Source organism: Lacerta agilis, chromosome 18 (genome assembly GCF_009819535.1).
Source record: "Lacerta agilis isolate rLacAgi1 chromosome 18, rLacAgi1.pri, whole genome shotgun sequence".
Taxonomy (NCBI): Eukaryota; Metazoa; Chordata; class Lepidosauria; order Squamata; family Lacertidae; genus Lacerta; species Lacerta agilis.
The window spans coordinates 6,001,891-6,028,082 of NC_046329.1; the positions used below are offsets into that span (position 1 = coordinate 6,001,891).

The following is a 26,192-nucleotide window of genomic DNA, read 5'->3' on the forward strand; positions in this document are numbered from 1 at the left end:
TATTAAACAAACTTGTAATGCAACAGAATGTATATAGATAAGCTACAGGTGAAACTCGGAAAAATTAGAATATCGTGGAAAGGTTCATTTCTTCCAGTAATTCAACTTAAAAGGTGAAACTAATATATGAGATAGATAGACTCATGACATGCAAATTGAGATCTAATTGTGATGATTACAGTGTACAGCTGATGAAAACCCCAAAGTTGAGATTAATTTGGGGTTCTCATCAGCTGTACTGATATAATCATCACAATTAGATCTCGATTTGCATGCCATGTGTCTATCTCATATATTAAACTCCAGTAGCTAATGAAAACAATTGCTTGCATAAATGGACTTTCACACGATATTCTAATTTTTCGAGTTTCACCTGTAGAAAGATTTTTTTTTTTTAAATTGGAGAAGTATCGATATGCAGTTGAAAATAGGACCCATGGAAAAGATGGGGTGGGGTGGGGGGAGTTAGATTTATTTCCCAAAAAGAAGACTGAACGCTAGCTAAATGTGGGGAGGGAGAGCTCGGAAGAAGCTCCAGTGTGTAGCTGAGCCAAAATTTGCAGTTCCTACTTTGTCCTGGCAGGTAGAGAGCCACGAGAGCGTTGCCCCCCTCTTTGCAGAATCGATCCACCTGCCCCAAGTTCCAGCTGTCCAATCGCACCGGCGAAGGGGAGGATCCTAGGGGGAATTTCAGGGAAAAGAAGGTAAACACAGACTCATTTAATTTATTGCGTTTTGCTTCCTGGTGTCGGACTCTGAACTCTGAGCAGCAAAAGAGTATCTGTGAGGCTGGACGGAGGAACTTTCCAAGGGGAGCTGTGTAGGTTTCGCGATGGCAGCGCCACACAGCTGGGCCACCAAGGCAAAGGCCACAATGCCACCCCACTATTATTCGGGGTTCCTGGAGAAGAGGAACGCCTGGGAAAAGGTAGGAGGATTCGGGGTGTCTTGGGAGAAGGGTCAGAAAGTTGAACTGCAAGTTTTGTCGCTTTTAGCAAGTTGGCAGGGTTTTGGGTGGGCAAGGGGTTTCCCCGAGACCCCCACACAGCAGGATTTTTTTTGGGGGGGGGCAGGCAGGATTATGAACCGCAAACCCCAAAATTTCGGATCCCCTCCAAAGTTTTGCAGTTGTTTTGCAGTGGAAAAACCGCCCCAACAAATGAGTTATTGATGCAATAGGCATGGGGTTTGTAGTTGACACCTCGAAACCCAACAGTGCCCAGATCTCAAGTTTTTTGGGGGGTGGGTGGGGGGTCTGTAGTTACTGTCATTTCAATATACACTGAATGAGATAGATAAGCAACCCAAGTCTATTAAATTCAGACAGTTGTGGTGGTGTTGGTGTGTCTCCATTTGGGGAAGTGTGGCGTTTTCGATGCTGTGTGTCTCCCCGAAAGGATCTGGGGAAAGGTTGTGGGGAAACTCAAACGATCAGGGCTCCAGAGAACCTTTTCCCTGCGACAGCTTTTGCTGTTTTCTTTCTGTAAAAAGAAAAAGAAAAAGTTTAAGGAAGGGAGCGATTGAGGTTTTGTGTACTGTGTGGGATAAAGGAAATAGAGAAGGACTTTTGTCCGTCCCCGTCCTCCCCCCCCCCTGTCCCACTGCTCAATACTCTTCTCCTGGTGCCAGAAATTGGGGAAGGAGACAGCCACCGGAGCAGGTTTGCGGTAGAGGCAACAGAAACAGGCGTGGGGCATGCCCGGGGAACTCTCTGCCACAAGGTGTGACAGAAGGCTTGGTAGATGGCTCTGAAAAGAGGCGAGAGGAATTTGGGGAGGACAAGATGGTCTAGCAGCCTTTCTGTTCATCATTGGTATACGTATGGATGACAAAATACTAGGGGGGCAGTACTTTGAAACCTGCCACGGTTTCTGAGAACCAACCTAGACTTGACAGGGGAAATACATATTTGCATTTAAAGTGTGTGTGTGTGAATGCAGATTGCATTGGTTGTTTGATTCTGATGGGGCTGCAGCCGGCCTGTAATGGAATCGTAGACTCATCGAGCTGGAAGGGACCCCCAAGGGTCATCTAGTCCAACCCCCTGCAGCTCAGGAATCTTTCTCCCGATGTGGGACTCGAACCCATGGCCCTGAGTTTAGGAGGCTCTGCCAACTGAGCTATCCCTTATGCCCTGTGTGTGTGTGTGTGTGTGTGTGTGTTTGCGCGCATGTAATTAACTCTTTCTTCCCCTGCAGCTGCAGTCCGGATGAGAAAATCTCAGTATCAAAGGAGTTGGGGGGGGGAATGGAATCTAACTGCAGAAAGAAATGCCAATTTTCTTGAAAACTACAGCAGAGGAGGAAATTGCTTGTTTGCTTGTTTGTTTATACTCTGCGCATCAGGCTGGGTTGTCCCAGCCACGCTGGACAGCCTCCAACACATACAGAAACAGAATGAAACATCAAACATTAATAACAACAATCTGATTCAATACAAAAAGTCACAACAAAGGGTTAAAGCGCCCCCCTCCAAGCCTCCTGCTGCAATCCAGATACTTAGAAGCCCCCAACCCCGCAATTTGGTTCTATTGTTGGTGGGGTTTTTTTTTATGTCTCCTGTAATGCCCCAACGACATCAAACATACCATCTCAGGACTGTTTAATTGCTCATCTTCCAACATTGTGTATGCCTTCAAATGCCAACAGTGCCCTTCAGCTCTCTACATTGGACAAACAGGCCAAACCCTACGCCAAAGGATAAATGGACACAAATCTGACATCAGGAATCACAAGACAGAGAAACCAGTAGGAGAACACTTCAATCTCCCAGGACGTTCTATACAAGATCTCAAAGTAGCTGTCTTAATACAAAGAAATTTCAGAAATAGACTGGAAAGAGAAGTGGCTGAATTGCAACTAATCACCAAACTTAAAACCGTGGAGAGACCTGGTCTGAATAGAGACATTGGATTCTTATCTCATTATACATGATAAAGCTACCGGTATCTTTAGCCATCTTGCCCCTTGCTTTTTCCTGGAAGACCAACTGCAGTCGTTAACAGTCGTCAACAGGTTTTCCAGACCCATCAGCCAATCGCCCATTCCCACCCCCCTTCTGAGTAATACCCTTCCCCACTCCCTCACTATATATAAGGGTCTGGTGACTTCCGTTTCAGTGTATCTGAGGAAGTGTGCATGCACACGAAAGCTCATACCAAGAACAAACGTAGTTGGTCTCTAAGGTGCTACTGGAAGGAATTTTTTATTTTATTTTGTCCTGTAATGCAGACGCTTTTAATATTACAGCTCTTTGGCACGTTGGTTTCAAAACAGATTTACGGAGGTGTTTGTTGTGGAGGAGGAAGGGAAAGGAGAATGTGAGCCGCTTTGAGACTCCTTCGGGTAGTGATAAAGCGGGATATCAAATCCAAACTCCTCCTCCTCCTCTTCTTCTCCTCGGTGCTTCCTTGATTCCATTCTTCATCTCAAGATTAGGACTGGGCGATATATCAATACATTGTCTAAAACCAGCTTGAATTCTATATCGTGATATCGGTTTCATAACTTTCGACATACGCAGCTCCATCCTTATTTCATCCTTAAGTATATTGCGATGTTTAGCTGGTGATACATCACAAAGTTGAAAACCAGCTCCATCCTTATTCCAGCCATTGTGATATAATATCGTTATATTGCGATGTTTAGCTGGTGATATATCACAAAGTTGAAAAACAGCTCCATTCTTATTTCATTGTGATATATCAGTATATTGTGATATTTTGTTGTTCAGTCTTTCAGTCGTGTCCGACTCTTTGTGACCCCATGGACCAGAGCACGCCAGGCACTCCTGTCTTTCACTGCCTCCCGCAGTTTGGCCAAACTCATGCCAGTCGCTTCGAGAACACTGTCCAACCATCTCATCCTCTGTCGTCCCCTTCTCCTTGTGCCCTCCATCTTTCCCAACATCAGGGTCTTTTCCAGGGAGTCTTCTCTTCTCATGAGGTGGCCAAAGTACTGGAGCCTCAACTTCAGGATCTGTCCTTCCAGTGAGCACACAGGGCTGATTTCCTTCAGAATGGATAGGTTTGATCTTCTCGCAGTCCATGGGACTCTCAAGAGTCTCCTCCAGCACCAGAATTCAAAAGCATCAAATTCTTCGGCGATCAGCCTTCTTTATGGTCCAGCTCTCACTTCCGTACATCACTACTGGGAAAACCATAGCTTTAACTATACGGACCTTTGTCGGCAAGGTGATGTCTCTGCTTTTTAAGATGCTGTCTAGGTTTGTCATCGCTTGTCACTGTGATATTTAGCTGGTGATGTATCACAAAGTTAATAGCATCATTTGCTCCTTTGGTCCCACCCATTGCTCACAGGCAGCCCCAGAAATAATTGCGCTTGGTTCAAGAATTTTTCTTTACCTCTGGTCTGATTTCTCTCTCCTCCCCGCCCCCCAGGAGTACAAAAAATATTGGGCAGGTCTCAGAGGACTCGGCCTCTATTTCTACAACACCAGCAGAGATGCCCAGGTAACGGCGAGAAATTATATGCACACATATATATCTTGGGTTTTTTTTTGGAATGGGGATGGGGGAGACGGCCCTAAACTCTAGGAATTAATAAATGGTAGGATTTTGATTATTTGGGATATGGGGGGGGGGAATATATCAAGTTCAAGGGGAATTCCTATGCAAAACGACCTGGCCAAGCTATGGTCGTTAAGATACAATGCAGGGCATTTAAGCAACAAAACAAGTTTTTTTGGGGGGTGGTGGAATTTACTCCATCGGTGTTCGGGGAGACGATTGGCTTGCGTCTCTAAATTTCAAGGGGTCTACTCTTGAGACGCGGGTGGCGCTGTGGTCTAAACCACTGAGCCTAGGGCTTGCCGATCAGAAGGTTGGCGGTTCGAATCCCCGTGACGGGGTGAGCTCCCGTTGCTCGGTCCCTGCTCCTGCCCAGCTAGCAGTTTGAAAGCACGTCAAAGTGCAAGTAGATAAATAGGTACCGCTCTGGCGGGAAGGTAAACGGCGTTTCCGTGCGCTGCTCTGGTTCACCAGAAGCGGCTTAGTCATGCTGGCCACATGACCCGGAAGCTGTATGCTGGCTCCCTCGGCCAGTAAAGCGAGATGAGCGCCGCAGCCCCAGAGTCGTCCGCGACTGGACCTAATGGTCAGGGGTCCCTTTACCTTTACTCTTGGTACAAGTCATGGGGCAGGTTTGGCCACAGAGTCTGCAACACCTGGTCAGATAGAGAAATAGCCTCCTCTGATACATCAGGAGAAACTTTCTGACAGTGAGAAGTGTTCGGCAGCGGTACGGACTCCCTCGGGAGGTTGTGGACTCTCCTTCCTTGGAGGTTTTTAAGCAGAGGTTGGGTGGCCATTTGTCGTTGATGCTTGAGCTGAGATTCCTGCATTGCAGTGGGGTTGGACTAGAGGACCTTTGGGGGTCCCCTTCCAAGTCTACGATTCTGTGATACAAGGCAGCTTCAAGGCCAGGAGGTGGAGAGCTGCAAAGTGAGCAGGAAGGAGAGAAGTTAGCTCTCAGCGGAGAGACGGAGCACTTAAAAAAAAAAAAAGAATCATGAGGACTAGAAACTTGGTCGTTCACTCTACCTGCTCTTCCTCCCCGCAGCACGTTGAGAAAATTGACCTGGCTGATTTCCTGTCCCTTGCCGACGACAACCCCCCACGAACTGCGGCTGCCTGGCCTGCGGAGGGAGCGAGACTGAACCTAAAAACGCGAAGCCAGGAAGTGAAACTGAAGGTAAGATTTAGTTACAGGTGGGTAGCCGTGTTGGTCTGCCATAGTCGAAACAAAAATCAAAAATTCTTTCCAGTAGCACCTTAGAGACCAACTGAGTTTGTTCTTGGTATGAGCTTTCGTGTGCATGCACACGAAAGCTCATACCAAGAACAAACTCAGTTGGTCTCTAAGGTGCTACTGGAAAGAATCTTTGAAGGTAAGATATCATTCCTGCAAAGTCCAAAGATAACTCCTTGCTTGCAGAGACGAGAGACGAGGCTTGTTCCGCTGATCTGCGTTTATCTAACAGGAATTGCGTGTCTCTTGATCGTCAAAAACTCCAAGCGGTTTTTGCATAAGCTATAAAAATGTGCAATGCCGTGATTGCCGATCTCCATACGATGGAGGCAGTTGGGTGTGTTCCAGGACACATATATCATGTTTGCACATAAACCTGGCAAGCACAGTGCCTAAATTGGCCTCACACACCCTCACAGATGTGCTGGAATTTGTTTTATTCTGCAGAAGCGCCTAGGTGACGAGGCTTGCAAGTTTTTTATTGCCCTGCTCAGGGCCGGATTTAGGTTTGATGAGACCCTAAGCTACTGAAGTTTAATGGGGCCCTTTATATGTCCAGCTGTCCTTTGTCATGAACAAATTGCCGCTGGTTTTTTTGTGTTGAACATATGCTATATGGTAATTTATGGACCTCATAGGTATCTCAAACCCATTTGCACATCACAAAATATGTATTTTATCAAAGTCATTGTTGAACAGAAATACAATTAAGAAGTATATTAGTAGTGAAATACAATTAAGAAGAAGTATATTAACAGTGAAACAAATTATTAAGCTCTAACTTAAAATGATTTTTTTATTCATAACAAACTTAATAATGCAAACACATGGGCATTTGGCAATAACGAAAGTTCCTTTAGAAAAACAATTTACAAAGACTCATAATCTAGTCCATGGGTAGGCAAACTAAGGCCCGGGGCCCGGATCCAGCCCAATCGCCTTCTAAATGCAGTCCACGGATGCAGGGGCGTAGCAAGGTAAATTGGTACCCAGGGGCAAACAATTTTTTTGTGACAACCCCCCCCCCCAGGCATGGGATGGTCAGGCGGTACCCGGTGCGGAAAATTTCTTTTAACCCCCCCTTGATCCCCCCCACAAAAATGGTTTTACATTATTTCATATTTGCTTACAAAGGAATAATAACAAGTAATAATAATAATAATAAAGCTTTTATTTATATCCCGCCCTCCCCGGCCGAAGTCGGGCTCAGGGTGGCTAACATCAGATACATAACATTGGTATAAAATCGAACAATAATTAAATTACCTCCTAAAAACATCTCAAAATCAAATTAAAGTCTAATTCGATGGCTTTCCACAGGGTTAGGGTTGGGAACAGTAAGTGCTCCCACTGAACTGAAATTTCAGCTTTCATGACATAGGAAAACAGCCAAGTGAACAGCTATTTTGGTGGAGGAGGGTCAAGATATTAACCGATATGCATGAAATTTCATATATAGCTATATAATCCCTAGTATAGTAAGATAAGGCCTTCGGAGCAGTCATTTTCATAAAACAATTTCAAAAAACTTTCCCCCCCAAAACTTCCCCCCCCAAACTTTTTTTCAAAAAAAAAAAATCCTTCATAATTTGACACCCCCTCCATTATGGAACCCGGGGTGCACCGCCCCTGCCCCCCTGCACGGATGGTCCAGAAATCAACATGTTTTTACATGAGTAGAATGTGTCCTTTTATTTAAAATGCACCTCTGGATTATTTGTGGGGCATAGGAATTCGTTCATTCCCCCCCCCCCAAATATAGTATATGAAACAAGAAACGGGTGCCCATGTTCATTGAATGTCCTGTAGAATTATTATTAAAAAAAAAAAAAGTTGTTTGCAACAGCGTTGGTTTAGCTAAAACCATTTGTTCTCGGATCATAGTTCTCTGTTCTGCTTTTGTTCCCAGTATTGTTGGGGTACAATACTGTTATCTGTAGATCTTTAGGTTGTTTAGACCTAGCTCTGTTCAGCTAATATGTAACAGGGAACAACGGCGGGTATTTGTATATCTTTAGGTTGCAAAGATCTACACCGCAGACATCCTTCCTTGTACAAACAGTACCAGCACAGATATTTGTAGATATTTAGGTTGAATATGTTGGAGAGGGAGGGAGAGGTTTGGAGGAGAAATTCAGCACCACAATGGCTATCAGATTCTCACTTTCCCAGACGGAACGAGAAATGAAACACAGCCCGTTCCTTCGAAATCTGCACTTAATCCGGATTTTGTGATGCAGTTGTCCAGCCAGGCAATATTTACAAAAGAATGCAAGTATTAGCTGAAGACTATAAAAATAGCTAAAATAGCACACACACACACACACACACAAGCGCACTACATTTGCGGAGAAAATGATCACAGAAATGTGTGCATTACCCCAAACTGTGTGCAAATCAGGAGAAGTTCTCTCCAAGGTGCTGGAGGGTTTTCCAGAGGATTTACTTAAATAAAAACCTTGCCGATCGCTGTGGAGACGTTGGCAATTGAAGTTAAGATCGGGGGAATGAGAAACCAAGAACGTCAAAATGCATAGATCTTCCCATCTCTTTGTTGTTGTTGTTCATTCGTTCAGTCGTGTCCAACTCTTCGTGACCCCATGGACCAGAGCACGCCAGGCACGCCTATCCTTCACTGCCTCCCGCAGTTTGGCCAAACTCATGTTAGTAGCTTTGAGAACACTGTCCAACCATCTCATCCTTTGTCGTCCCCTTCTCCTTGTGCCCTCCATCTTTCCCAACATCAGGGTCTTTTCTAGGGAGTCTTCTCTTCTCATGAGGTGGCCAAAGTACTGGAGCCTCAACTTCAGGATCTGTCCTTCCAGTGAGCACTCAGGGCTGATTTCTTTGAGAATGGATAGGTTTGATCTTCTTGCAGTCCATGGGACTCTCAAGAGTCTCCTCCAGCACCATCATTCAAAAGCATCCATTCTTCGGCGATCAGCCTTCTTGATGGTCCAGCTCTCACTTCCGTACATTACTACTGGGAAAAGCATAGCTTTAACTATACGGACCTTTGTTGGCAAGGTGATGTCTCTGCTTTTTAAGATGCTGTCTAGGTTTGTCATTGGTTTTCTCCCAAGAAGCAGGCGTCTTTTAATTTTGTGACTGCTGTCACCATCTGCAGTGATCATGGAACCCAAGAAAGTGAAATCTCTCACTGCCTCCATTTCTTCCCCTTCTATTTGCCAGGAGGTGATGGGACCAGTGGCCATGATCTTAGTTTTTTTGATGTTGAGCTTCAGACCATATTTTGCGCTCTTAACCGTCAACAATGGTGGGCACCACGTTGCCTAACACTGGTGTATAATATTGGGTTGGTTAACTTGACAAAGTTAAGTTTTTAAAACTGGGATTTTTCTTTTCAGATGGAAAGCCTTGAGTCAAGAGAGATATGGAAAGGTTTTATTCTCACGGTTGTGGAGGTGAGTTTGTTTACTTTCCTCCTCTTCCTCCTCCTCCTCCTCCTCTTCCTCCTCCTCCTGGTTTTTTAGCGCCATTTTGTCATTTTTTTTAAAAAAAGAAGCAAAGATCTATTGAGAGCAATTAATAGTTTAAGCCAGTGTTTTTCAACCTTTTTTGGGCAAAGGCACACTTGTTTCATGAAAAAAATCACGAGGCACACCACCATTAGAAAATGTTAAAAAAATTAACTCTGTGCCTATATTGACTATATATAAAGTAATTTTTCAATTTTTCCCACGGCACACCAGGCAACATCTCGTGGCACACTAGTGTGCCACGGAACAGTGGTTGAAAAACACTGGTTTAAGCTCCCCACCACCACCACCACGTGGGAAGAGAAACTGACATTGGGGCAGTTCAGAGAGGCTAGTTAAGGGATAAATCCGGAAGTTTTGGCTCACAAAAGTTTACACCCCATGTTAGTCTTACTCAGAGTAATGACATGAATGCGCCTGACTAACTTAGGCATTTCAGTGAGCCTACTCTGAGTACAACATAGCTGAATACAACCCAAAGTCTCAAGCTTGGGACAACGAGGAAGTAATCCAATAGAAGCTTAGCCCTGCAAAAGGGGAGGTTTTCAATTGTAAACAGGACCAATGTGAAAGATTTGGATTTAACATGTAGGGTTTTGAACATGTAAATAACGTCAGAATATTATCTCATTAGGCGTGGGGTGATTTAACCCCTTTCTCCCTAGCTGCAGCCCTAGATGAAATGACTACCTGTATTTATTATGTCGGAAGTGCAACAGCAGAGATCATTAACTAAATGGTTCGTTCTGTTTGTGTTTCAGTCCAGCAGCCAAGGGAGGGGCGGGGCGGGGGTGTTGCTGAGCAACCAAGCAGAGTGACATCACGTTTGCTGAGGTAGCATGCACTCTGATTGGCTGAGTAGTTCTGAGAGAGTTTTTCCTCTGTATGTTTGGTTGAATCTCTCCCTACTGTATGTCTCTCTGCTACAAGGCCGGTTTCCTTCTCCTCAAATTATACACACTGCTTCTGTTCAGTGAAGCGCTGTTGGGATTTCTTTTCTCTCGGGCTCCATCTGCATTGTTGAAGTGACTTCAGCAACACCTTTTAACCCCAAACTCTGTTCTCCCGTAGATGAAAGTCCCGTCCACCCTGAGTTTGCTCCCCGGTCACTTCTGCATGTTGTCTGAAGCACTCGAGAAGGAAAAGGAACGTCGATCCAAGGCTGACGTGAGAGTCGAGAAGCCACTTCCGGAGTGAGTAGACTTGTAAACCCCTGTAGGCAAAGATGTGTTTATATTTGTCGGGGAAAATAATATGCATTCAGTGTCACTGGTGACTTTTAAACTTGGCAGGGCTACCATTTTTCGCCCTGCAGTTTTCCTTTTACAGTGGAGCCTCGGGTTACGTTACCTTCGAGTAATGTAACGCGGCAAACTCGTTCGCAACCTGAAAGTTACGTTACTCGAAGGTTTCGCCGCGCGTGCATGTGCAGAAGGGCGCCTCCGGTTATGAAGATTTCGGGATACGACCGGGCCTCCGGAACGGATCCCGTTCATAACCGGAGGTCCCACTGTACAGCACTTATGGAGGAAAGTGTGCCTTGACACATGTTGGAAGTGCGACAGCAGGGACCATTCAGTTTGCAGCTTAGGGGTTAATTCTGCTAGGGCTACAGTCTGCTAGCCAAGAGGGGGGACCAGTGGAGCTGTTGCTTAGCAACCAGGAACAATGGCATCATGCTTGCTGAGGCTGCACTTCCTCTGATTTGGACCCCACCAAGCAGGGCAAATGTTGTTTTTTAAGTCCCACCAACACTCCTTGCAATGTAAAGGTAAAGGTAAAGGGACCCCTGACCATCAGGTCCAGTTGTGTCCAACTCTGGGGTTGCAGTGTTCATCTCGCTTTATTGGCTGAGGGAGCCGGCATACAGCTTCCGGGTCATGTGGCCAGCATGACTAAGCCGCGTCTGGCGAACCAGAGCAGCGCACAGAAACACCCTTTACCTTCCCGCTGGAGCGGTACCTATTTATCTATTTGCACTATGACGTGCTTTCGAACTGCTAGGTGGGCAGGAGCAGGGACCGAGCAACGGGAGCTCACCCCGTCATTGCGGGGATTCGAACCGCCGACCTTCTGATCGGCAGCCCTAGGCTCTGTGGTTTAACCCACAGTGCCACCTGGGTCCCCTCCTTGCAATGTAGCAGAAGATTATTCACACTTTACAGGGCTGTTTAAGACGGGAAAGCTGATTCGGCCCAAGGCTGTAGTTCTGCAAACACCTCTGCTTTATTTATTTCTGCCCCAGCTGTTTCTTCAAGGTCTCCAGGACGGAGGCCGAAGTCCTTCTGGAGAAGAACGAAAACTGTGGGAATATGTTGCTGCGGCCAGGAGGGGATGGCAAGAGCGTCTCCGTGACCACCCGGCTGAAGGCGAACGGGTGAGTTTGGCAAGGCAAATCCATTGCAGAAAGTTATGCGGTCTCCTTTTCCTCCTTTAGCTCACCATTGCCTCGCTTGTCATCTGAAGGTCCAGCCATCTCCCTTGCTGGCCTCCAGCTTCTAATGCGTTAAATGTTTTTGTTTTCATTGTTGTTCATATGTGTGTGTGTGTGTGTAACACTTTATTTATTTGTTTCAACAACTTGCATATCGCATCATCGCAGTCATCTTCAAGTAGAGATTCAATGCAAACAAGACTGGAAAAAATGCATTAAAACTATAAAATCAGGACTCAATTAAACAGGCTAAAGACAATAAAAAAGTAAGCACGGGAAGTTCAGCTGGAAGGGAAGCCCATGATATTATAATGATGATGATTTTATTGCAGTGGTACCTCGCTTTTTGAACGTTATCCGTTCCGGAAGACCGTTCGACTTCCGAAACGTTCGAAAACCGAGGCGCAAAGGGCTGTCTGCAATTTCAGTGGGGAAAATAAAATAAAAAACTCAACGGAAGCCGTAGTGAAGTGGTTAAGAGCGATAGACTCGTAATCTGGTGAACCGGGTTCGCGTCTCCGCTCCTCCACATGCAGCTGCTGGGTGACCTTGGGCTAGTCACACTTCTCTGAAGTCTCTCAGCCCCACTCACCTCACAGAGGGTTTGTTGTGGGGGAGGAAGGGAAAGGAGAATGTGAGCCACTTTGAGACTCCTTTGGGTAGTGATAAAGCGGGATATCAAATCCAAACTCTTCTTCTTCTTCTATTAAAAAAAATTCCTTCCAGTAGCACCTTGGAGACCAACTAAGTTTGTTATTGGTATGAGCTTTCGTGTGCATGCACACTTCTTCAGATAAAGCTCATACCAATAACAAACTTAGTTGGTCTCTAAGTGCTGGAGGAGACTCTTGAGAGTCCCATGGACTGCAAGAAGATCAAACCTCTCCATTCTGAAGGAAACCAGCCCTGAGTGCTCACTGGAAGGACAGATCCTGAAGTTGAGGCTCCAGTACTTTGGCCACCTCATAAGAAGAGAAGACTCTCTGGAAAAGACCCTGATGTTGGGAAAGCTGGAGGGCACAAGGAGAAGGGGACGACAGAGGACGAGATGGTTGGACAGTGTTCTCGAAGCTACCAGCATGAGTCTGGGTTTTTGGCATTCGAAAGCCGAAGCATCCGGCTTCCGAGATGCTCGAAAACCAAGGTACCTCTGTATTTACATGCCTCCCACCTGACTGGGCTGTGTGTCTGAGCCATGGGGGACCACTAGGAATAGTTGTGATAGACTCAATCCTCCTCCCAAATTCCCTTATTGTCTGCTTTTTCGCTGCCCCCTGAATGAGGCATGGAAGAATTGAGCTGGCAGAATTAACAGGGGCTTCGAGAACTGAGAGAAGCATTGGCTGGCTTCACAGTTTTCCCCACATTGTGATTTTTGCATAGTGTGTGTGTGTGTGTGTGTGTGTGTGTGTGTGTGCGCACACACACACACACACACCATGATTCGTGTTACATTGCCAGGTCAAAAATTATGAAACAGAAATCATATGGACTTCAAACCAGTTTTAGACGATATATCGATATATATTGCCCTTCCTTAATGTCCTTCATATGAACTGATGGTGATTTTGTTGGGGAAAACATCCTTGGAAGCCGAGACGCAAGCTTAAAATCGAACACAGCAAAACATGCAACGAAGGAAAGTGTTGAAATATTGGCTGCAAAACTTTAAAAGGTGCCCTTTCCAGCGAACTCCATAAATATTCTCTCTTTCTTTTTTTTAGCTTAAAAATATCTTTATTGAAATTTTAAATTAAAACATACAAATCAATTAAACAAATTAACCAGATCATACATACTAATCAAAGCATACAAATCATACACCTATAACCCCTCACCCGCACCCCCCTCTGACTTCCCTCCAGCATCATTTCTTCTTCTGTCATAATGCATTCTGTATTCTCATTTTATTCTTTATGCAACATTTTCTTATCCTCTTAATTTTCGCTTTATTTTTCTTCATATCTCTTAATGTACGCACGCAAGCACATCATCCCTTGAGTAATGTTTGGGCCATATAATGCTCGTAACATTTCCATTCATTTTTTAAATTTTGTTTCGATGTATTCCTTATTGCCGCTGTTAATTTTGCCATTAATAAATACTCATTTAATTTACAAATCCATTCATCCTTCCACTTGGCTAGCAAATAAGAATACTTTTTCTTTCCCTTTTGGTATATCTTCATCTATTAATCCTAACAAATATGCCTCAGGCTCCTTCATTATTGACTCCATAAATATTCTCTTCAAGAGCTTCTTCTAAAGTCTTCCGCTTCCCCTAGAATGGAAACAGGCCGCAAGTTTGTAAGTTATAAAATGGTTTACTTACAAATGCTCCAAAGGTCAGAGTCATGTGCTTTTCCATACAGCAGTTAAAAAAAGATGCACAGGCAGGGGGGAAAATGTTATTGGTTACAAAATGGTAAAAGCTAAACTATAGAGTATAGGGAAATGCTAGTTTTGGGCTCCATTCTTGTCTAAAACAGAAGAGGCTTGTTAAAGCCATGCGGTTGGAGGGAGCAGTTCAGAGAATGAGAGCTTGGTTACCTATTTCCTCCTAAGGTAAGGGGAAATGACATAGGCAAAGCCTGTCAGGACAGCTTACTCTATGGCATTAACCCTTCATGCATTTATTGGACAGAAGCATGCTGGTTATATAAGGTGGGTTTAGCCTACAAATTTTACATAATCTCTTTTTCTTTCCTTTATTCCCCCCCCATTCTTTTGCTTTTGTTTTCTTCCTTGTTAAATTTGCGAATAAAAAAACCCTTTAAAAAACACACACCTAAATTCTTACAAAAAGACATTGTTGAATTTCCCCTGCATCTGTTGTAGGATGGTGTCTATAAAGCACTATAAAATCAACCAGACAGATGGAGAATACATCATTGATGTCGAAGAGCCGGTGAGTTGTGCCGGGGGGGTCGTCATTCAGCCTAGGTGGCAGGGCAAATGTTTTGTAAGGAGAAGGTTCCAGATTAAATCGTACATATTGCATATTAGATAAATTTGCTGGCGGATTTATCTCGAGGACTTAAAAAAAAAAAAAGCAATTCACAGACTGACGTGGAAATGCAGAGAGCTGGCAGGAAAAGCGAGAAACTGAGAGAAACAAAAATGGACAGATTCGCACACAGCACTTCCCTGTTTTTGGGGGTTACTGCAATGCTGAAAGTGGAAAAATTCCAACTCTTCGCCAAGCCCTGGTAAATGCTTGTCAGTGAATGGTGAATGGTATTCCCCTCTTTTTCTTTCATCAGTATCGCTGCTCTTCGCTTGCCAAGGTGGTGGAATTTTTCGTAAACAGCAGCAAACGCATCCTCGTGCCCCTGTCTCTCGACGAGAGCTACGCCATGACTCTAGGTAGGTTCGTGGCTCAGGCCCTCCTCTCCGTTTGTCGGAACGCATTAGAAATTTCCCCATAGGAATCAAGGGAAATCATTGATGGGTTATGTGTACACTCACCTAAGGAGAGAGATACCTGAGAAGGCATCGTGCTCAGATAGCAGGACCTGCGCGTACTTTGGCTCGCTGTCCGGTATTTAACGTAATCTACAGTTATGTTGCCGTTGGTTTTACATAGCTCAACGTAAGTTGCAAATTTAAACAGTCAAATGTGTAATTATTTCTGCGCTTCCAAGCAAAGGAAATGCAATTTAAACAGGGCCAAAAAATAAATGTCACCAACTGCATATTATTTGTGCTCTGAAAAACAACTCCTTCTCCTTCTCCTTCTCTTCCTTCTCCTTCTCATTCTCTTCCTCCTTCTCCTTCTCTTCCTCCTTTGCCTTCTCTTCCTTCTCCTTCTCCTTCTCCTTCTCCTTCTCCTTCTCCTTCTCCTTCTCCTTCTCCTTCTCCATCTCTTCCTTATCCTTCTCCTTCTCTTCCTTCTCCTTCTCTTCCTTCCTTCTCCTTCTCATTCTCTTCCTCCTTCTCCTTCTCTTCCTCCTTTGCCTTCTCTTCCTCCTTTGCCTTCTCTTCCTTCTCCTTCTCCTTCTCCTTCTCCATCTCTTCCGTCTCCTTCTTCTTCTCTTCCTTCTCCTTCTCTTCCTTCTCCTTCTCTTCCTCCTTCTCCTTCTCCATCTCTTCCTTCTCCTTCTCCTTCTCCTTCTCCTTCTCCTCCAATCCCTCATAGCCAAGTGAAATTGTCTTCCATAAACGTGGTCTTAACAGTGAGCCCGTAAGTGACTGTGGAGGCCAATTCTGGATCCACATGTCCTTCCACAGTGGGGACATAGGTTTCCGGACAGGAGTTGATCCTATTTTTGGATTTGCCAAGCGTGCCTTCCTCTTAGCCCGTTTCTCCCTTTCGTCCCGAGTTTGAGTGTCTTCAAAGCCCATGACGCCTTTGGTAAAGGCTGTTGTCCAACTGGAGCGCTCGCAGGCCAGTGTCTCCCAGTTGTCAGTGTTTATACTACATTTTTAAAGATTTGCCTTGAGACAGTCTTTAAACCTCTTTTGTTGACCACCAGTATCGCGCTTTCCATTTTTAAGTTCGGAGTAGAGTAGTTGCTCTGGAAGACGATAATCAGGCACCCGCACGACACAACCAGTCCAACGAAGTTGATGTTGAAGAATCATCGCTTCGACACGGGTGATCTTTGCTTCTTCCAGTACACTGGTCCTAGTTCTCCTGTCTTCCCAAGTGATGTGTAAAAAATTTCTATGACAACAGCAGTGGAGGAGAACAACTGGTCTTTGGCTGGATTTGTTTCCGTTCCAGACATGGGACAAATATGCAGACATAGTGAGAGCTTCCACATTTGTTTCTGTGTTTAAGATCCCTAACTGCAGTTTCTTCTCGTTTTGCAGAGATCATGGAGACGGATAAAGAAAGTGGAGAGACTGCCTTGGTGGCCCCGCACTTGCCCGGTATCCTGCCACGACCCCCAAGAGGTGTGACAGTTCGCTTGCACTAACCCTGAGGCTAAACTCATGCCAACCTCCCCTGTTCCTCTTCCCCGGGGGCCAGGAGTTTGGGATGCCACACCCAACCTTCCTGTGGTCTTTATAGGGAGGCTCTGTGGTCTAAACCATTGATCCTCTGAAAGCTCCTGCCTCCTCTCGGGAGCTTTTCCCAAGCAATCGGAAACAGCACCTGGGAGGAGTTTCGTTGCCAACCTCTCCTCCACTCTCTTCATGCCTCTTCTGTTTCTGGGAGCTTTTTGCAGCCTTCTTCCCTTGATGGTTCCCCAGCTGGTTCCTCTGCTTCCATCCCAGCCCCTGACAATTCCGTACGTTGATGGAGAAGTCCTTTATTTCATCCATCCTTTTTTTGTTGTTCAGTCGTTCAGTCGGGTCCGACTCTTTGTGACCCCATGGACCAGAGCACGCCAGGCACCCCTATCCTCCACTGCCTCCCGCAGTTTGGTCAGACTCATGTTGGTAGCTTCGAGAACACTGTCCAACCATCTCGTCCTCTGTCGTCCCCTTCTCCTTGTGCCCTCCATCTTCCCCAACATCAGGGTCTTTTCTCTCTTCTCATGAGGTGGCCAAAGTACTGGAGCCTCAACTTCAGGATCTGTCCTTCCAGTGAGCACTCAGGGCTGATTTCTTTAAGGATTGATAAGTTTGATCTTTTTGCAGTCCGTGGGACTCTCAAGAGTCTCCTCCAGCACCATAATTCAAAAGCATCAATTATTCGGCGATCAGCCTTCTTTATGGTCCAGCACTCACTTCCATACATCACTACTGGGAAAACCATAGCTTTAACTATACGGACCTTTGTCGGCAAGGTGACGTCTCTGCTTTTTAAGATGCTGTCTAGGTTTGTCACTGCTTTTCCTCCCAAGAAGCAGGCGTCTTCTAATTTCGTGACTGCTGTCACCATCTGCAGTGATCATGGAACCCAAGAAAGTGAAATCTCTCACTGCCTCCATTTCTTCCCCTTCTATTTGCCAGGAGGTGATGGGACCAGTGGCCATGATCTTAGTTTTTTTTGATGTTGAGCTTCAGACCATATTTTGTTCAGTCGTTCAGTCGTGTCCGACTCTTCGTGACCCCATGGACCAGAGGACGCCAGGCACCCCTATCCTCCACTGCCTCCCGCAGTTTGGCCAAACTCATGCTAGTCGCTTCGAGAACACTGTGTCCATGGAGTTTTCTTGGCAGGGATACTGGAGTGGTTTTGCCAGTTCCTTCTCCAGGTGGATCACATTTAGTCTAAACTCTCTGCTATGACCTGTCCATCTTGGGTGGCCCTGCATGGCATAGCTCATAGCTTCCCTGAGTTATTCTAGCCCTTTCCCCACGACAAGGCAGGGATCCATGAAGAATCCTAGCATGTCCAAATTGTGTTCTTCTGTCCACATAGCAGGTGCACCTGCAGAAGGAAAGAACTTCTCGTCTCCGAAATGTTTGCTTCCTCCTCCGCCATTCCAACCCCCGCTTCCTGCGCGGACTGCCAAGCCTGAGCATGTTTACGAGGCAGAAGATGTCCCAGACCAAACCTACGTGAACGACGAAGGTAATTCTTTGCCGGCGGGTCTTTATATAGGATCTGAATAGGTTTTGTGGGTTATTTCATGGACCCCCCGTGTTGTTCTCACAACAACCCTGCAAGGGAGGCTAGGATGAAAGGGAGAGTTGGGAACTGAAATATGTACAGCCGGTGGGAAATGAATAATGGGGGGAAAAAGAATGCTACAATGTTTTAAGTATTGAAATGGAATTAGGAAATGAGCAGAGAGGAAGGGAGGGAAGAGACGCATCATGGAAGCAGGGCGGTAGGTAAGTCAACCCTTAAATTTGTATTAATTTGATGTTAATTGGCTAAAATTTCCAAAACGCAATAAAAAATAATTTGCACCCCTGCCAAATGCGAGAGTCACTGACCCAGACTCAACGAGCGAGATTTGTGACTGTATAAAGGCTTGAATGCACGTGTCCCGGGTCGAAGTCCTGTGCTCTAACCACTGCATTGCGCTGCCTTGCAGCTGGTTCATTGAAATACGCGGGAGCCTAAAATAGCGATGCAGAACCTGGCAACCTGGACTCTTAGCTCCCATCAGCCCCAGCCGATGGTCAGGGGGTTTATTGTGGCGTAGTGGTTAGAGTGCTGGACTAGGACTTGGGAGACATGGGTTCGAATCCCTCCACTTAGCCATAGAATCGTGGAATTCTAGAGCTGGAAAGGACCCCCCCCCCCAGGGTCACCTAGTATAACCCTTGCAATGCGGGAAGCTAAACGAAAACGTCTGTGGCAGTTCACTGAGCCAGTCTCTTCAGCCTAACCTCCCTCACATTTATCCGTTGTGAGGATAAACGAGGGAAGGGAGTCACCACCTTCAGCTCTTTGAAAGAAGGGACGGTTTAAAAACCTACCGTATTTTTCACTCCATAAGACACACTTTTTTCCTCCTAAAAAGTAAGGGGAAATATCTGTGCGTCTTATGGAGCAAATGGTGGTCCCTGGAGCTGAATTGCCCAGGGGCCAAAAGAGGATCGTGCTTTTTATTTTACAAAGAGAAAAGGGGGTGTTGAAAGGACCCGCTCAGCAGCTGATCAGCAAGAGATCGGGAGAGAGATGAAGAGTCCCGGCTCCCTTTCAGCCCCACCCTCCGTTGTTGAATGTGCTGCAGAGGGAGGTTGTTTGTTTCCCCAGCGACATGTGTCTGGCTGATTTGATTATCTGTCTGGAAACTGTAGAAAAGGCTCCCTTTCCTTTAGAAGCTGCAGAAATGTGAGTTGAACCCCGTAAAAACAGGGCTTTTCCTCTTTGCTTTTCCCCCTTTGCAAAAAAGCTGCAAAACTTTTAGCTGATCCTAAAAAAAACAGGGTTTATCCCTTTGCAAAAAAGCTGCAAAACTTTTAGCTGATTCTCAAAAAAAAACAGGGCTTTTCCCTTGCAAAAAAGCTGCAAAACTTTTAGCTGATCCTCAAAAAAAACAGGGCTTTTAGAGGAGGAAAACCAGAAAAATGTTTTTTTTTTCCTGTTTCCTCCTCTAAAAACAAGGTGCGACCTATGGTCCGGTGCGCGCTATGGAGCGAAAAATACGGTAATAATAAAGAAGACAAATCAAGAAAATGGAAGATTCCCCCCCCTCCATTTGAAGGCTTCCTATTGGCCACTGTGAGAGCCAGGAAGCTGAACTAAATGGGCTCCCTTTGACATAATCCAGAGCAGACTATTCCTATCTTCTTAAGATCCTTTCGGATAAAACTTCTTTTGGATTTTATATCTCTTTCCCCTTTCCCAGATGTTGCTGAGATGAGACAGAGCAAGCCGTTCAAAGGTAAGTGAACATACTTTGTGGCACTTCTTGGAATAAAGGTGCTGTCGGCTTCCCTCGCGGGTGGAATAAATTTTGCATCTGGTACGCAGGATGAGACCCTCCATGCCCGCAGACTGTCTGGCCAGAGTGGTGCATGCTCTGGTTATCTCCTGCTTGGACTACTGCCATGCGCTCTATGTGGGGCTACCTTTGAAGGTGACTCGGAAACTGCAATTAATCCAGAATGCGGCAGCTAGACTGGTGACTGGGAGAGGCCGCCGGGACCACATAACACCGGTCCTGAGAGATCTGCATTGGCTCCCAGTACGTTTCCGAGCACAATTCAAAGTGTTGGTGCTGACCTTGAAAGCCCTAAACAGCTGCGGCTGAGTACAGGTGAAACTTGAAAAATTAGAATATCGTGGAAAAGTCCATTTATGTAAGCAATTGTTTTCATTAGCTACTGGAGTTTAATATATGAGATAGACTCATGATATGCAAAGCGAGATATGTCAAGCCTTTGCTTGTTATAATTGTGATGGTTATGGCGTGCAGCTGATGAAAACCCCCAAAGTTGAAATTGTGAATTTGGGGTTCTCATCCGCTGTACGCCATAATCATCACAATTATAACAAATAAAGGCTTGACATATCTTGCTTTGCGTGTCATGAGTCTATCTCATATATTAGTTTCACCTTTTAAGTTGAGTTACTGAAAGAAATGAACCTTTCCACGATATTCTAATTTTTCGAGTTTCACTTGTATACCTGAAGGAGCGTCTCCCCTCCCTCATCATCCAGCCCGGACACTGAGGTCCAGCTCTGAGGGCCTTCTGGCGGTTCCCTCCCAGCAAGAAGTGAGGTTTCAGGGAACCAGGCAGAGGGCCTTCTCAGTGGTGGCGCCCGCCCTGTGGAATGCCCTCCCATCATATGTCAAGGAAATAAACAACTGTCTGACTTTTAGAAGACACCTGAAAGCAGCCCTGTTTAGGGAAGTTTATAATGTTTGGTGTTTTATCGTGTTTTTAATATTCTGTTGGGAGCTGCCCAGAGTGGCTGGGGTATATATGTATGTATGCGTAGGGCACAATTTATTTATACATACATATATACATACATACATACATACATACATACATACATGTGAAACTCGAAAAATTAGAATATCGTGGAACGGTTCATTTCTTTCAGTAATTAAACTTAAAAGGTGAAACTAATATATGAGATAGACTCATGACATGGAAATCGAGATATAATTGTGATGATTATGGCATACAGCTGATGAGAACCCCAAATTAACAATCTCAACTTTGGGGTTTTCATCGGCTGCACGCCATAACCATCACAATTATAACAAACAAATGCTTGACATATCTCGTTTCGCATGTCTATCTCATATAGTCAACTCCAATGAAAACAATTGCTTACACAAATGGACTTTTCCACGAAATTCTAATTTTTCGAGTTTCACCTGGATGTATGTATGTATGTATGTATGTATGTATGTATGTGTCTATGTATAAATAAATTGTTCCCTCTGCTTGGGTTGGCGATACCCATCTGTAGACAGAAGGAGCCTGGCAGCCTCTAGTGCTAAGGTTGGTTCCCCCCCCCTTTGTTATTTCCCACTTCACAGAGTTTAAACCCATCCCTGCATCCCCAACTCCCAGCAAATCTCCCTGTGGACCCAGCCCGAGGAAAACCGGACAGACGCTCTCTTCTCGTCTAGCAATGTCATTACCTAGAAGTTTTTCCACCGGTAAGCCTTGTGCATTTATTCATCTGCATAGTGCCACGTGCAAGGTTTTTTTTTTTTTAGCGGGGGCAATTAGAATAAGATCTATTATTAATTATAGCTATAACCTCCCCCCACCCCCCAAAATTGTATTTTCTGTAGTTAAGCTTTTACCTCCATCTTTCTTCAGTGCATTTTACAGTCGTACCTCAGAAGTTGAACGGAATCCATTCTGGGATTCCGTCTGACTTCCAAAACGTTCGGAAACCAAGGCGCGGCTTCCGATTGGCTGCAGGAAGCTCCTTGCAGCCAATCGGAAGCCGCGTCGGGCGTCCGGCTTCTGCAAGTTGTTCGCAAACTGGAACACTCACTTCCAGGTTTTGAGCGTTTGGGAGCCGATTTGTTCGGGAGCCAAGGCGTTCGAGATCCAAGGTACGACTGCATTTCATTTTATTGCTATGGCTAGTGGCTGATGCAGGACACGGTGGTCCAAACCACTGAGCTTAGTACTTGCCGATCAGAAGGTCGGCGGTTCGAATCCCCGCAGTGACAGGGTGAGCTCCCGTTGCTTGGTCCCTGCTCCTGCCCACCTAGCAGTTTGAAAGCACGTCAAAGTGCAAGTAGATAAATAGGTACCGCTCCAGAGGGAAGATAAATGGCATTTCTGTGCGCTGCTCTGGTTTGCCAGAAGCGGCTTAGTCATGCTGGCCACATGACCTGGAAGCTGTACGCCTGCTCCCTCGGCCAGTAAAGCGAGATGAGCGCCGCAACCCCAGAGTCGTCCGCGACTGGACCTAATAGTCAGGGGTCACTTTACCTTTAGTGGCTGATGCAGGTAAAGATTCTTCTTCTCGACTCTAGTGCCATGTGGGCAGACTTTGCTGCCATCGCCCTGCCACGGTTAATTCAGTTACTGGGCCTCTGTTCCTGATGTGAAATCAGTAAGTAAGGAAAGCCCGGGCTATAGTAAAGGCTCGTCCTATTCAGAGTAGACCCATGGAAATTAATGGGCACGACTGACTAAGGCCCAGTAATCTCAGTGGGTTAAAATCGAGGGCGCTACTTTGTTGAATGACAGCCCCCTTTGTTTTTAAAAAATCACCCTTGAATTCTGAAATTCCACCAAAGTCGCGTGAAATTTCACATGGGCTCCCTGCCTCGTTTCCCCTAAGCCATGTGTTTGTCCAGAGCTCTGCTGTGGAGGATACACACACACACACACACACAGAGAGAGAGAGAGACAGAGAGAGAGAGAGAGAGAGAGAGAGAGAGAGAGAAACACAAATACAATGCCTGTGTTTTCCTGGCTAGGGATGACCGAGGAACTGGAACGCAAACTTCAGGAACGGAGGGCGACCCTTCAGGAAGACTGAGCTGTCTGGACCTCTCGCCAACAGGCTGCTGAAGAGCCAAAGAAAGGACGGGGCGGTCGGCGATCCACTCTGGAAGGCTGCCTGCCAGAGATTTCATGGTTTTTCTGCGCAAGTCTTTCTCTGCTCTGTGTCCCAGGGTCTGCCCTTCCCAGAACTGTTCTCCTGCCTCAATAGAGGCGGCTGTCTTGCCCACCGCTGGGAACCAAGTTGGAAATATCCTCCTACCTGCTTCTCGGTGCTGTTCGAAAAAGGGCGAAGGATACTCTTAAGTGGCTTAAACCTTGCACATCGCCCGTTTTCCAGCTCTCCCTGGGCTGTTGCGACGCTCCCATCTGAATTGCAAAGAGAGAGGGCCGGCTTTCCAAAAGGGCGGCAGTTGATGGGGGCCGTTGCAAATGATATAAAAGGCCAGTTTGTTGGCGGTTGCGAAGGGGAGCATGTTCTAGCAGGAGCAAGGAGACATTTCTTTGCCCACATTCCTTTTTGCGGCATCGGTATCAAGTTTATTGCTTATAGCCAAAGGCTGCTGCAACGTGTGCAATGTCATTTGGTAAAATATATACAAATTTGGCACAAAACTTAGAACATTTACATTATCGAAACATGACCTAATCAGCACGAAGCTATGGAAACACTTTTAATATACTAATTAAAACATTCCTTTTTGCGCAACCGTGCAGGGAGTCACCTGCCACAGGTAGGCAAAGGTAAACAAGAACACAGCAACGAATGGATGGGGATTTTACCTTTGTGCGGTCATCTTTTCCCCCTAATGCACATTCACCTCCGCTGGAGGTCCTTTAAATAATATAAATGGGTGATCTCTTGCAGCATGAGGTGCCTTGTTGTTGTTCAGTCGTGTCCGACTCTTCGTGACCCCATGGACCAGAGCACGCCAGGCACACCTATCCTTCACTGCCTCCCGCAGTTTGGTCAGATTCATGTTGGTAGCTTTGAGAACACTGTCCAACCATCTCGTCCTCTGTCGTCCCCTTCTCCTTGTGCCCTCCATCTTTCCCAACATCAGGGTCTTTTCCAAGGAGTCTTCTCTTCTCATGAGGTGGCCAACGTCTTGGAGCCTCAGCTTCATGATCTGTCCTTCCAGTGAGCACTCAGGGCTGATTTCCTTCAGAATGGATCGGTTTGATCTTCTTGCAGTCCATGGGACTCTCCTCCAGCACCATAATTCAAAAGCATCAATTCTTCGTCAATCAGTCTTCTTTATGGTCCAGCTCTCACTTCCATACATCACCACTGGGAAAACCATAGCTTTACCTATACGGACCTTTGTCGTCAAGTTGTCTACTCAGAGGTAAATACCCACCATGCAAAAGGAAGCGGGGCTGACTTCTGTGCAGATGTGCTCGGGATGGCAGCCTCCGTTTCTCTCCAATGGAAAATGAAAAGACTGTGGCCGGGGGGGGGGCCACGGGGAGAAGCGCGGTAGTTCACGCAGGGAAGTTGTCGCTCGATGTCTCTGCCATTTGAGCAAGGAAGAGCTGGAGTTCTCGTCTTCTGCGCAGAAGGTCCAAACGCTGCCATCAAGTATCTTAAATAACAATTTCGTTTTTGAAACTGCACTGGTATCACAAAGCCCACGCCAAATAAAAATATCTGATATCCTTTTTTTGAAAAAAAAGAAAAGAAAAATATTTTCTCTCTCTCTTTCATACCTTTCTGTAGACACATGTGTTCAGTTTGGTTGTTTTTGGTTGCATCTAATGTCCCACTTTCCCCACAGGGAGCTCGTACGCAGTTATCCTCGCAGCAATACCAGCGAGGTAGGCCAGACCGGGAGGCGGTGTCTGGCTCCAAGGCTGCCTTGCGACCTCCATGGCTAAGCAGGGATTTGAACGCAGACCTCCCAGGTCGTAGTCCAGGGGTCAGCAAACTTTTTCAGCAGGGGGCCGGTCCACTATCCCTCAGACCTTGTCGGGGCCCGGACTATATATATATATTTTTTGGGGGTGGGAATGAACGATTTTCGCCCGCCCGCAAACAGGCCTGAAGATGCTTCGCTTTACCTGTCCCAGTTGTCGTCCCGATAGCCGCAGTTGGGCTTCTCCAGCCAGCCAGGTGCCGTGGCGGGGTAGGAGGCTGTGTTGGTCAGCAAAGACAGAAGCAGCAGGGGTAGGGAAACCGTGGCATCGCCGGAGCTTTGACCCGCCACTTGCCGCTGCCGCTTCCCGAGAGGCACAGCGGAGAAGAAGACAGAGCCAGCCGCCAACCCACAAGCAGCGGCCGCAGCCACTGCAACAACCCACCTGAAGAAGAAGAAGAGTTTGGATTTGATATCCCGCTTTATCACTACCCGAAGGAGTCTCAAAGCGGCTCACATTCTCCTTTTCCCTTCCTCCCCCACAACAAACACTCTGTGAAGTGAGTGGGGCTGAGAGACTTCAGAGAAGTGTGACTAGCCCAAGGTCACCCAGCAGCTGCATGTGGAGGAGCGGGGACGCGAACCCGGTTCACCAGATTATGAGTCTACCGCTCTTAACCACTACACCACACTGGCTCTCTGAAGGCCATGGGAGGAATGAAGGAGGCAGGCAGGCGACAACGACGACAGCACGCGACCCCACAAATCCTCAGAAGCAGCTGGCTTGTGCAGAAATCTGAAATTTATTGTTAAGGCTGGAAGCCGGTTGCGTGGTATGAAAGAATCGTTTTCTAAAAAAACAACAACACCCAACAACTCTACAAGCTTGTAGATTCTGTTTTTCGGCTGTTCTGCAACGGTTCCCCCAATTTTGACTGCTGTCCAGGTAGGGCAACAAAGGGGGGGGGCAGAAATAAACCAGAACGTTTGTGGTGTAAAAGGGGTCATGGGATTGCAGCAGGGAGTTGCAGGATATGCACCAATTGCAGTCTGGCCGCTGACGAAACCTTGGCAGAAAGAAACAGTGTTGAAAGCGGCAGTTCGTCTGACCGCCCCAATAGCATCTCGAGCACAAACCGTAATAAATGCATGATAAAAAAAACCAGACGGAACTTTTGAGCAGGCAGTCGGGGACATTTTCCTTTTAAAGGGTCTCGGGGCCACTGACCATGTTCCAAACAGCAATGTTTCTGATCAGCTTACTACACTTTTTAGTGATAGTTGATCCGAGGCCATTTGATGTACCTTTGGGGACTACTAATTTACAGGTGGGTAGCCGTGTTGGTCTA

At 46.1% G+C, this 26,192-nt stretch overlaps 1 protein-coding gene across 1 annotated transcript; it reads left to right on the plus strand.

Moving 5' to 3' along the window:
- The first annotated feature begins 801 nt into the window (after positions 1-801).
- STAP2 (signal transducing adaptor family member 2) lies at positions 802-23,398 on the plus strand. Its single transcript, XM_033136889.1, has 13 exons — positions 802-928; positions 4,400-4,471; positions 5,580-5,711; positions 9,137-9,193; positions 10,340-10,461; positions 11,514-11,645; positions 14,540-14,609; positions 14,965-15,067; positions 16,517-16,600; positions 18,018-18,170; positions 19,903-19,938; positions 21,553-21,675; positions 22,963-23,398. The coding sequence occupies exons 1-13, from the start codon at positions 833-835 to the stop codon at positions 23,022-23,024; spliced, it is 1,242 nt and encodes a 413-aa protein (XP_032992780.1). The 5' UTR covers positions 802-832; the 3' UTR covers positions 23,025-23,398.
- The last annotated feature ends 2,794 nt before the right edge of the window (positions 23,399-26,192 follow it).